At 35.9% G+C, this 11,861-nt stretch overlaps 1 protein-coding gene and 1 long non-coding RNA gene across 2 annotated transcripts; one reads left to right on the top strand and one right to left on the bottom strand.

Annotated features, from left to right (window-relative positions):
• Positions 1 to 397: 397 nt before the first annotated feature.
• On the bottom strand, positions 398 to 3,838 carry LOC108807663 (uncharacterized). The gene has a single exon (XM_018579925.2). It carries the CDS (start codon positions 3,836 to 3,838, stop codon positions 398 to 400), a length of 3,441 nt encoding a protein of 1,146 aa, XP_018435427.2.
• A 4,202-nt stretch (positions 3,839 to 8,040) lies between these two features.
• On the top strand, positions 8,041 to 10,879 carry LOC108810625 (uncharacterized). Its single transcript, XR_001943145.2, has 3 exons — positions 8,041 to 8,359; positions 10,296 to 10,463; positions 10,552 to 10,879. It is a non-coding gene; the product is annotated as an uncharacterized LOC108810625 (long non-coding RNA).
• Positions 10,880 to 11,861: the final 982 nt, after the last annotated feature.

The raw sequence follows: 11,861 nt of genomic DNA, 5'->3' as shown, positions 1-11,861 counted from the left end.
GTACTTTGCCAATAATTTTCTCAGTCAACATTTGAATCTACAAGGGGAGACTTGATTCTTGAACCACTATATAATTTGGAATTAACTGTTTGCAAAATATTAATGTCTCTCCTATATATTGGTTGGAAATTATTTTTTGACTAAAACAAATGGAATTATTTCTCCGACATAACTTAAGTGTTTTCTAACGAGTATATCTTGAAAAACAGTATATTTTTTGGCCCACCTTTTTTTTTTTTTTTTTTTTTTTTTTTTTCATTTTAAAATCTTCTCCAAACCGGAGACCATTTACAAAACGTTCTGTCGAATAGACGAAAATAAAAATGATATAAGAGCTGATAGCCAAAATAAAGAAACCAGAGTGAAGCATGGTTAAATCGCTGAAATCTTCATAGTGTTATCCCGGTTGAATGAAGCGAAACCAGGTTCCAAGGAAGCTGATAGAAGTTTGAGTGATTAGTGTTGCTGATTGAGGTGTGTTTTTCCTGTCCAAAGCCGCTACTTTAGCCCTCATAAGTAATAAAATCTCGTTTACAATAAGGTCTGGTGTCTTCGATGGGCTCTGATGCAGTCTACCGTTCCTCTCCCTCCAAATAAAGTAGGTAACTGCCTGGAAAATAAGGTCTAAGATCGTCCTGAGTTTTTGATCTTGTGTTACATTGTGGATCCACTGCCTTACCGAAAGAAAATCAGGTGGTGGTGGTGGAGTTAAACCTGATTGAGATAGAATCCCCTGCCATAACTGAGTCGAGTAAGCACAAGAGAAGAAGAGGTGCGAACTCGTCTCATCATGCACAGCACATAATAAGCAAACCGATGAAACCGATAAGCCCCACGCAAGAAGCCTATCATTTGTGGGCAAACGATCATGATAAACCACCCACATATTAAAAGCATGCTTTGGAACCTTCTCTGGAAACCAAACTGATTTGTACCAGTCCACAGGGGGCGGTGCAGGGTTTAGTACTTTCCAAGTCTTTGAAGTAGAAAATCTTCCAGAGTTATCCAAAGGTGATGTCTTCCAAAAGAAGGTATCATCTCCTTCTTCCATGAAATCAGGGGGAGTTGGAGGAATGCACGCTTTCAAGAGCATAAGCGTAGGATGCCTGCTTCTTGATAGGTTCCACAGATTACCCACAGACTCGTCAGCCACCCGTGCGTCTATAGGTATACCAGAAACCAAGGGTCCATTGTCTCCAACCACCTCCAAAAGAGAACCAAACCCATTCCAATCGTCATGCCAAAAGAGAGCCGTTTTCCCTGTGACTATTGAGCACTTTATGAAAGGTCTCGCTATATGTCTCAGCTTCAAGAGCTCCTTCCAAACCCAACTGCCATTAGTTCCGAGATCATCCACCCAAAACAGCTTATCACCGATCAAATGTCTTTTGACCCAGGCGACCCAGAGAGATCCTTCTGCTGAGAATAGCAACCAGATTAACTTCAACCCAAAGACTTGATTAATTCCTAACAAACGCCTCAGGCCCAACCCTCCTGACTTTTTCGGGGTACACACTGTTCTCCAAGCAATCTTAGCTCCTCTAGCCGATGCCGAGTCTCCTGACCACAAGAAGGCATTACAAATCTGTTCTAACCGATCCAAACAACCTTTTGGCAGAGGAAATACGGAGGACCAAAAGTTAGTGATTCCATACACCACTGTCTGCAGCAATTGAAGCCTTCCCGCAAACGACAATCTCTTAACAGTCCAAGATTTAATTCTCGCAAGCACTTTGTCTATAAGAGGCTGATAATCATGCTTCTTTAACTTACTAGGCGACAACGGGACCCCCAAATAGCGAACTGGTAGAGATCCTTGTGTCAACCCATAAGCAGACGCAAGCGCTTCCGTAGGCTGAAGTTGATTCCCATCGAGGAAGAGTCTAGATTTCCCCAGATTTAATGCAAGACCAGATATCAATTCAAACTCCTTTAGTACCTCCAGAATGCCTCGTAAGGAAGATTCTGTGCCATCAAAGAAAATGAGCATGTCGTCCGCAAAGCTTAGATGTGTGATTAGAGGATCAGAGCATAAAGGATGCGGATTGAATCTACCATCCCTCACAGCCTCATCAAGCTTTTTGGACAGAATGTCCATAGCAATAATGAAAAGAGAGGAAGAAATAGAATCTCCTTGACGCAGACCTTTTTTTCCCGGAAAAAACCCACATAGTTCTCCATTGATTGCTATAGAGTAGTGAGGCGAAGAGATGCACTTCTCAATCCAAGCAATCAAACGATGAGGAAGCTCAAAGGCATGAAGAGTGTTCAGTATATGCCTCCAATCCACATTGTCATATGCCTTTGATATATCGATCTGCAAACAGCCTCTTGTTACACTCCCCTCCCTGTTGAAATTCGCAACCAGTTCCGATGCCAACAAAACATTCTCGCAGAGTAGCCTTCCTTTAACAAACCCCACCTGATTCCCTTGAACCGCTGCAGGTGTTATTAGCTGAAGCTTGCGAGCCAGAATTCTGGAAATTACCTTGTAGATGGTGTTGCATAAGGAGATAGGTCGAAAATCTGTTAGGGAAGCCGCTCCGGGGACCTTGGGAATAAGAGCTACCACCGTTGCATTAACCTGTCTCGGGAGATTGAAGGACAGAAAGAAATCCTTCACTGCCGTAATAACATCAGATCCAACCAACTCCCAGGAAGATGTGTAAAACTCAGCAGTGAATCCGTCTGGCCCCGGTGCCTTATTTCTCGGCAGTCTGAAGACAGTGTCTCTGATGATTTCCTCACTTGGAATTTCAATCAGTTGAGTCTCTAAGTCGAGAGGGCATCTGTAGGGGTGGATGTCTCTAATCTGACTTATTGTGAGTGGAGCGACAAGACTATTAGAAGTTCCCAGAAGTAACGTATAGAAATCCAAAATCATGGCTTTTATTGCCATGATGTCCGAGACCCTGTTACCAGTCCCATCTAGTAAGTAGAAGATGATATTCCTGGAGAGATTAGCCAGAACCGATTTGTAGAAGAAAGCCGTGTTAGCATCTCCTTCTTCTAACCATCGAATGCGAGACTTCTGCCTGAAGAAGCATTCCTCTGCTGCAGCAAGAATTAGCCAGAGATCCCTGGCTCTCCTCTCACTTTCGAACAGCTCAGGAGTAGGTAAATTCATCATCTGTCTTTGAATAGATTCCAAGTCTTCAAAAGCTTCCTTCGTCCTCCTTTCAATGTCACTAAAGAACTCTTGATTGATGGACTTACAGCAGAATTTTGCCGCTTTAAGCTTTTGACAAAGAGAAATCATAGGATCTGAGGGAATCAAAACAGTTTCCCATGCCGTTTGTAGTCTCTGATGATACTCCGGATGGGTTGTGAAGAAGGTAAAGAAGTTGAATCTTGAGCGCCTTCGATCTTCTGCTTCTGATATAGTCACCAAACAAGGGGAATGATCCGAGCATCCTGGAACATCAAAATAAGCATTTGACTCCGTGAAGCGCTGCCTCCATTCTTCATTGACTAAGGCTCGATCCAACTTCCTGGATTTTGGGCTGATCGGTGATTTATTGGACCAAGTAAAGTGACATCCTCTACCGGCAAGATCAAATAATCCAGCTGCCGAGAGGCACTCTGAAAAATCTGATATTCCACGCAGAGATACAGGAGCTGGCACAAAGGAATAGACTTCTTCCATCGAGAGAACCTGATTAAAGTCGCCAACCACCAGCCATGGTGACTGATTGAGCGGAGAAGAAGCAGCCAGAGTCCGAACAATATTCCACAGACGTCTTCTTTCCACTATACAATTCCTGGCGTAAACAAAAGCTACTGTGAATGATTGATGAGTCACCGGATTAAAGACTCCACACACCACCAATTGATCCATCTTTGTGTAAGTTACCACTGATAGAATAGGGTTCCAAACCACCACCACTCTTCCATTCTCTGCTTCATTGGAATGGTTAGTATCAAATTTCCATCCTGGTAAAAGACTACCAATTGTTGCTGCAATAACCGGTTGCTTCACTCTAGTTTCCAAAAGACCTTCTATCATAGGACGGTTAGAATTTATCCATCTTCTTACTGCTATTTGTTTTGCCCTCTCGCAGAGGCCCCTGACGTTCCAAAAGAAGCACTTCATTTATATACACAAAAAGGGGGAGTGCTACCGCACTAGTTAACAGGGGTTGAATCAGGACCCAACGGTGCCTGATCCGCAGAAGAAGACCGAAGTTCCTTGTCGAAGGCAAGAGAAGAAAAGGAGTTCGCATCAAATGAGGGGTCCTCGGTGAGAGCACGAAGTCGACGTCTCTGCCTTCTTCTTGCATTCCTCTTTTCTGGTCCTAGAAGGGATGAGCTCGAGGCTTCATTTCGATCCGCCAGACGCTTCCGAAGAATATCCTGAGCTATCCTGACCAAATCATCTTCCTCTGCCAGCTGCCGTGAATTTAGAGGCTCCTGGGGAGGAGATGGGACAGCATCAGGAGGAGCTTTGTTAACCTTGGACTTGTAAACAACCGTAATCCAATCTCCTGTTGAGGCTTTAGAAGGAGACCGAGAAAGAGTAGAGGGTAGACTTGAAGCTCGAACTAGACTCTTCTTAGGTAGAGATCCACTTGAAGCCTTACTAGCAACCGAAGACTCCCCTTGCTTTGCCGGAGATTCCACGTGTACAGGAATAGGTAATGTCACCACAGCGCTAGGACATCGGAGTTGCAGATGACCAAACTCCAGGCAGCGATTGCAAAAAGGAGGCAGCTTTGGAAATGAGCAGGAAACCAAAACGGAGAACCCCTCCTTATCAGTTATTCTTACTGATGAAGGCCTGTTCTTTTCCAATTCAATGACGACTTTAAGCTTGATGATTCCATTAGTGTAAGGAGTTAGTTGAGGGAATTCCGAGTAGACTGGAATTCCAACCCCCGAAGCTATGGAGTTGAAACCTTCCAATGACCATAGTTCTTGCGGCACGTTCTTAAACAAGACCCACACCGGAGCATGTTCTAACTTCATGGGAGATGAGTTCATAGAAGGAGACCATGGGAGCACCGTGAAGGAGCAATTCCCAGAATGCCAAAAGCCAACATCCAGAGCCCATTTCCTTGTCTGTTCGCAAGGAATAAAAATCATACGAGATCGTGTCGAATGATATTTGACCGAGATCTTCCCCTTCTTACCCCAGATAGGGTTCAGATCATTGATAATTTTAGCCGTAGAGGGAGGAGTTCCATGAAAGAAAGCTACCAAATGGTCCTTCCAAATCTTTGAAGCGCTCAATCTAACAGAATCCGGGGCCCTAATCGTTGGAATGCCATCTTCAGAGTAAGTTGGTCCCGCTATCTTGGAGAGATTTAGGCCCGTAGTCTTAAAAAGACCGGTCCATTTTGAAGACGGTTCCTGAGCAAAGGGATGAGCCGATGGGAGGGGAGTGAGAGCCTTCGGCGGATGGGGAACAACCGCTGAAGAGTCTTGAAATCGAATTTGAGAAGGTCCTGCCGGAGAACTCGGAGGCGTAGCCAACAGAGCGGAGGGTAACGACGGTGCTAGGGCAGAACCAGAGTAAACAGAGTCTGACGGGAAGAGGAAAAGCAGGTCCGGAGGAACCGAAGGGTCAGGAGGAGCCATGGGTGAGCAGAGAGACGAAGAAGAGGGGGGGGGAGAGTTCTCGGCGGTGTGCGTGAGGCTACGCCGCCGGTGACAAAGGGAGGGGACGAATCGCCTTTTTGTCGCACTTTTTAGAGAGAGTCAGATTCACGCGCCTTCTTCTACCCGTAAGGATTATGGTTTTTTATAGGGCCTCTTTTTGGCCCACCTTAAGAAAAGAAGTAAAGATTATTCGATATGTTTCACATACACTAGAGTCATGTCACCTTATCTACAATATGAAGGAAATATAAACATGTACATTATGTATATGTATATGTATATTGTAGTGATAAGGAGGTTAGATATTCCAGTCATTGATACACATCATTGACCACGATTAAGTGTAAAATATAGGGTTCGTCGTTTATCCGTATGCATTTAAATCTTCGCCAATCACCATGCGTGTTTTGAAACTATTCCCCAACTATTTTGCTAGTTAGTTGAAACAACATAGAATTCATGTATATGAAGAGTGAGAAAGGGAACTCAAAGAGAATTCATCATGTGGATGCGCCCATAACTGTTGAATATGCATTATTTGTTTCTTCTAGTGAATAATGAGATTGAGGGTTGAATCATTCTCCGGTGTATATCCCACTCAACGATCCATCTGTACTATACTGTTTAATATTTTTTTCTAAAAAACGTGTATATGAGAATCTCAGCGGAATGATGCAAGTGTGTGAAAAAAACTCAATGCAAAACACAATTTCATTGGATATATGACATTTCAAATTAGATAATTTTAATAAAAACTAATAAATCAACATTGTATTTTTTTTTTTGATAAACCCAATCGGGTAATCTGGTCGGTCCCAAAAAAACACACTTAGTATTACAGAGTAGACTAGCATGAAAACGTACCACACTGTATGATCCGAGTTTGGAATGCCTTCCGACTAATGCCAAGAGGTGAACCCATCATCTGTTACGGACCACAATGTAAACCACCTGGACCGAAACTCAAACTCAGACTAATCGAGTGGTAATTTAGTTTTCAAAGGGGATCGAGTTCAAGATTGATATGGGTAAATCAACATTGTATTTTTGTACAGTTTGTAGGGGAAATTCTAAAATAGAACAAAATTTCTGCATGGTTGTCACTTTGGTATAAAATTATTTTTGTCTCCTTTTTATCCTTTCTATTTCTGAAATTTAATTAAATAAATAGTTTTATGAATCAAAAAAAATTATTAAAAATATAAACAATAAATAAAACACACATATACACGAACTCATATTTTTTGTTGAAAATTTGATAAATAATTTTTTTAAATTACATTTTACTAAAAGTAGATTTCGTCTTCTATAGAAAATGAGTTAGAAGAAAATAAATTCTACATTAAACAAGTCATCTACTTTTCTAGAACAAACCATCTACTTTTAGTTAAAGTTCTAAATATGGAGAATGTGAATTTTACTAATTGTAAAGACATCTACTTTCTTGTCAAATGCAGTTTCTACTTTTATGAAGTGTTTTAGACACTACTCGAAAATCTAGACACTATTTTGCGAAAATTAAAGATATTTCAGTTAAAAAAATATTCTAAACATATTCCAAAAATATATCAACTTCCTAAAACGTGTTTTGATCAATTTCCTTGTCAAAATATTAAAAAAACCATTTTTCCTTTTTATTAAACTTTTTTTAAACCATTTTTTCCTTTTTATTAAACTTTTTAACTTTGACCTTTTTAAAACCTTTGTAAATAAATAAAAATAAAACTTTGTAAAACGTTTTTAATAAAAATTAAACTTTGTAAAATGTTTTTGATAAAAATAAAACTTTGTAAAACGTTTTTAACAAAATTTTAATAAAAATAAACTTTATAAACTTTATAAAAACAAAAATAAAACTTTATATTTTTTTTAATAAAAATACTAAATAAACTTTATAAAATGTTTTTTTAAGTTTAAAATGTTTGTAAAAATTTTAGTTTTATTAAACTTTTTAATAAAAAATAAAAAATTTAAATTTTATCTTTTTAAAATGTTTTTTTTTCCTTTTTATTCAACTTCTTAAAATTCAGTTAAACTTTTAAACTGTGTTTAATATGTTTAATTTAATTAATCTAGGGTTAGTTCTTGAATTGTAAAAAAATATATACTAAAAACGTATTATACCAAATGGACAACCATGCTGATTTTTGTTCCATTTTGGCAAATTTTGATAATCGGTATTGGCCTAGTTAACCAAATGTGTAACATACGTATTAAATGAAAATATTTTAAGAAGAAAGAGGGTTAAAAAGTTATTTTCAAGCTGTAATGGACCTATGGAATAACTTGTGTGCTCATATTGTATCTGTATGATCATTGAGTTATATGAAAAAAAGTGTTTCTCTGAGTAAATGGTCTCCAAGCAATCGAGTGCTTCTAGAAACATTTTTTTGGCATAAAATAGGTTAAGACTTGGTCGCTTCATCGGTTAACCATTCATAAATTTGCTCTATGCTCCTTCATCGGTTAACATGTGTGTATATATTATTTTACGAAGAAATATGATTAAAGAAGGGTAGCATTGAATAAAAAAGCGAACAACTTAATTATACTCTTCTTATTGTTGTATCTACTTCAGAACGAGCAAGAGACAAGTAAGTATATTGGATTTGGTAAGGAAGAGGAAGAAGCAGCAGAAACAGAGGTTCTTGAGAGATGGCCTGAAGAAGCTAGCTTTAAAGAGTGCCAATGTCATAAAAGGAGGTCTTATGGCCAGTGCACGCAGGGTTAAGTCAGGCGAAAGAAGAAATTAAAAGAAAAGGTATATAAAAAAATTTCATATATATTGAAGTTAATTAGAATGATGAGTTAGATAGATTCTTGTAATAGATGCATTGGCATGACATAAATATGGAACGGGAAGCTCACTTCGACTATGTTCATGAATGTATACAATAATATTATTTTTCACTATCTATCTTATTAAAACAGAAACATTACAACTTCTTCTAGGTAGATTTTAAAGGTGGATCTTTTATATTTAAATTAATTATCATCCCTTATTTATAATACATACCATATACGGTTTTCGCATATTATTACATGTGAATTTAATACGTACCATTATTACATGTCGATTTATATACTAAGAATATAATATGTACCATTGCTCTGAAACTAAATTTTATAATTATATTGCAATTATACATAATTCATCTGTTTGTCCATATTGCAATTATATATAATATATATATATATATAATATATAGATACCATTCCTATGAAATACGTACCATTCATATATCTGTCTATATTGAAATTATATATATATATATATATATATATATATAGAGTAAGAATACTAAGATACATATGAATCGTCACATACATAGAAATTAGATACTGAAATTAGATACTAATATATCTGATCAACTCAAATGTGCAACCATAATCCCTGCCATGATCATATACAAATTAGACATAGTATTTGTAATAAAACCATCATGCTCACACTCATCCAGCTTCTTAAGATTGGTCCATATTGCAATTATGTATAATTCATCTGTTTATCCATATTGCAATTATATATAATTCATCTTAAGATTGGTCCATATTGTTCCTTTAAAAAATTGAATCTCTCAATTCTAAAATATACACTAAATAATCTTTTATAGCAAAACCACTTCTCCAAGTTGATTTAACATGCCTACAATATCAGATTTAATAATATCGCAAGTTTTAAAAATCGGTTATAGAAAATATTTTTCTCTAAGTTTATTCTATCAAACCTAAAATCTAGAAAATAATAAAATCGATGTTCTTAGTATTTACTATGGTTAATGTAATTGATTATCGGATATTCCTTTCCTTTAAAAATACAGTCAATATTTTTTTATAGAAAAACCCTTCTCCAAGTTGTTTAAATAATCAGTTATGGAAAATCCTATTTTCCAAGTATATTTTATCCAAGCGAAAATCTAGGAGTCGATCAAATTGTGATATTTTATTTATTATGGTTGATTTAATTGAATGTGAAATATTCTTTTTCACCTCACAAAAATTTGTCCATAAATACTCGACTTCTTATTCACCATACGACATCCACAAAACTCCCAAATAAACACAATGTCGAAACCTAGCACTTTAGTTATGATAGATGGTGTGAAACCTTTAAGAAACAATTGGAAAATTCGAGTTGAAGTTCTTCATTGTTGGAAACAAAACACCGGTTTTGGAGGCGACACATTTGAGTGCATCCTCGCAGATGAATCTGTACTTGCATTTGTTTCAGCTTTTATAAGTTTTTTTTCTATTCTATTGGTTTATAAATCTGTTTTTTTCTGTTTTATATGGTGTAAAGATTGCAGCAGCGTGCCAAAGGAATCACATTAGTACACATTGTTTATTTAAACACATTTAAACACATTTTTATTTCTCAAAATTTAAAATTAATACACATAACAATCATGTATAACATTTAGTACGAACAAAGATAAAAAAAATTAACACCCGCTCGGTCGAGCGGGTCATGATGTAGTGAATTTGTAAAATTGATGTTCATGAGAATCCAACTCGGCCTATATTTTTATGCGAGTGTTTCAGGCAAGGTTATTGTTTATTGTTCATGATTAATTGGATTGTCGTGTTTGACTTATTATAATATGTGTGTATATCTTTTAAAGGTAAGAATAATTTGATTAGCAATAGATAGGGTTGCTTACTACTAGCACAAAGAATGAAACTAGATTATTGTACAGATGCTAGATTAGCTGAATGTTAGTGAGATGAAACACGTATGAAGGTCTTCAATAAGTGAGAGTTGCTGTAATGGAGATAACAGATATTCAGTTAGAAGAGACGTGTCGGCGATGCGAGTGACATTGAAAAGATGGATTTCATCTTGCCATTTTCAACTTATAGAAAAGGTAGATCATCGGTTTCAAATGTGCGGTTTTATTTAAAGCTGTCTATAAAAACCCAAACTTCATAATCTCTTCTTTTTTAAACATACAGGAATCATTTCATCATGTCGGTTTGCAAAATAATCAAGCTCTGAGATATGATTATGTGAAGTTCGTTGATTCCTTTCGACTTAAAAAGCTCATTGATTCGAATCAGTTCGGAAGTTCTTTTTCTTTTTACCGCAGACAGTAGAAAATAATTTAGCAAATAAAAAAAAAGACAAGAAAATAAACATGATTTCATGGACGTACGCCATTTTACAGAGCAACACTCCAATCCTTTCTTTTATCTCTGCTTCTGAGTTGAAATAATTTTCCGCTCGACGATTTAAAAACCTTTCCGTATTTCTAGTAAATTTTTAAGGCAATTAAGATCTTCAATTTTTATTCTATTAATGCTACAAAACTTTCTCAAACCATCATCAATTTATTAATGTTTTTTTTTGGTTTTATGATACAAACGTTTTACAAAATAAGTCATTTTGTGTAGCTTCTTGGATTAAATCAAATCAAACTAATGGCTAATACAACTGAATCAAATTGGGACATGGATCCTAGCGTAATCTTCTATCTTCTTTACTTGAATAATAAAACTATTTTTGTTTTTGGGTGTGTTTCTATTTTGTTAGTCAGTCTCGTACCCTTCAAATACTGATAAAAAATATAGTACTCCCTCCATTTCATAAAATTACATATTCTACAGAAAATTTTTGTTTCAGAAAAATCTATTTTTTTAGCATTTTTAATGCATGCATTATTAACTAATTGCAAACTTTAAAAAACTTAGTTGCACTTGTTAGATTTTTATTGGCTTAAAATTATGAAAAGAAAATCACAAAAATTTATGCAAATTTAATGTGTTTTATTAAAACGTATGAAAAATCTAAAATATGTAACATTTTGAAATGGAAAGAGTATTGTTTTAGTCTTGTTTTAGTTAAAAAGATACACTGAATTCCATTGGGATTCACCGTAACAAAGACATTGAATAATAGGGTTTTTAATAGATTTAAATAGTAGTATCTATTCTCTCCGTTCCTAAAAGATAGATGTTCTAGAGAAAAAAAATTGTTTCAAAAAGATAGATGTTTTATATTTTTAATACAATTTTTGTCAACTAATAATGAAAAATTGTGAAGTTCAAAAATATTAATTCTAATTCGTAAAATCTTATTGGTTTAAAAGTATAGGAAATATAAAATTACAGAAAACGATGCATTTATAGCTAAACTTTAATATGTTTTATTAAAAAGTGTGAAAATTCCAAAACATCTATCTTTTGGAAATAGAAGGATTACTAAATACTCGATCAAATAACATTAGATTTATTGCTGAATTTGAATTACATTCAATTCTGTTAAA

The sequence above is a fragment of the Raphanus sativus genome, chromosome 6 (assembly GCF_000801105.2).
Source record: "Raphanus sativus cultivar WK10039 chromosome 6, ASM80110v3, whole genome shotgun sequence".
NCBI classification, from domain to species: domain Eukaryota; kingdom Viridiplantae; phylum Streptophyta; class Magnoliopsida; order Brassicales; family Brassicaceae; genus Raphanus; species Raphanus sativus.
The sequence above is the reverse complement of the archived record's forward strand: the minus strand, read 5'-3'. Positions and strand labels throughout refer to the sequence as shown.

Coding starts and splice junctions, on each gene's coding strand:
- LOC108807663 (XM_018579925.2), bottom strand. CDS start 3,838: ATGGATCAATTGGTGGTGTGTGGAGTCTTTAATCCGGTGACTCATCAA.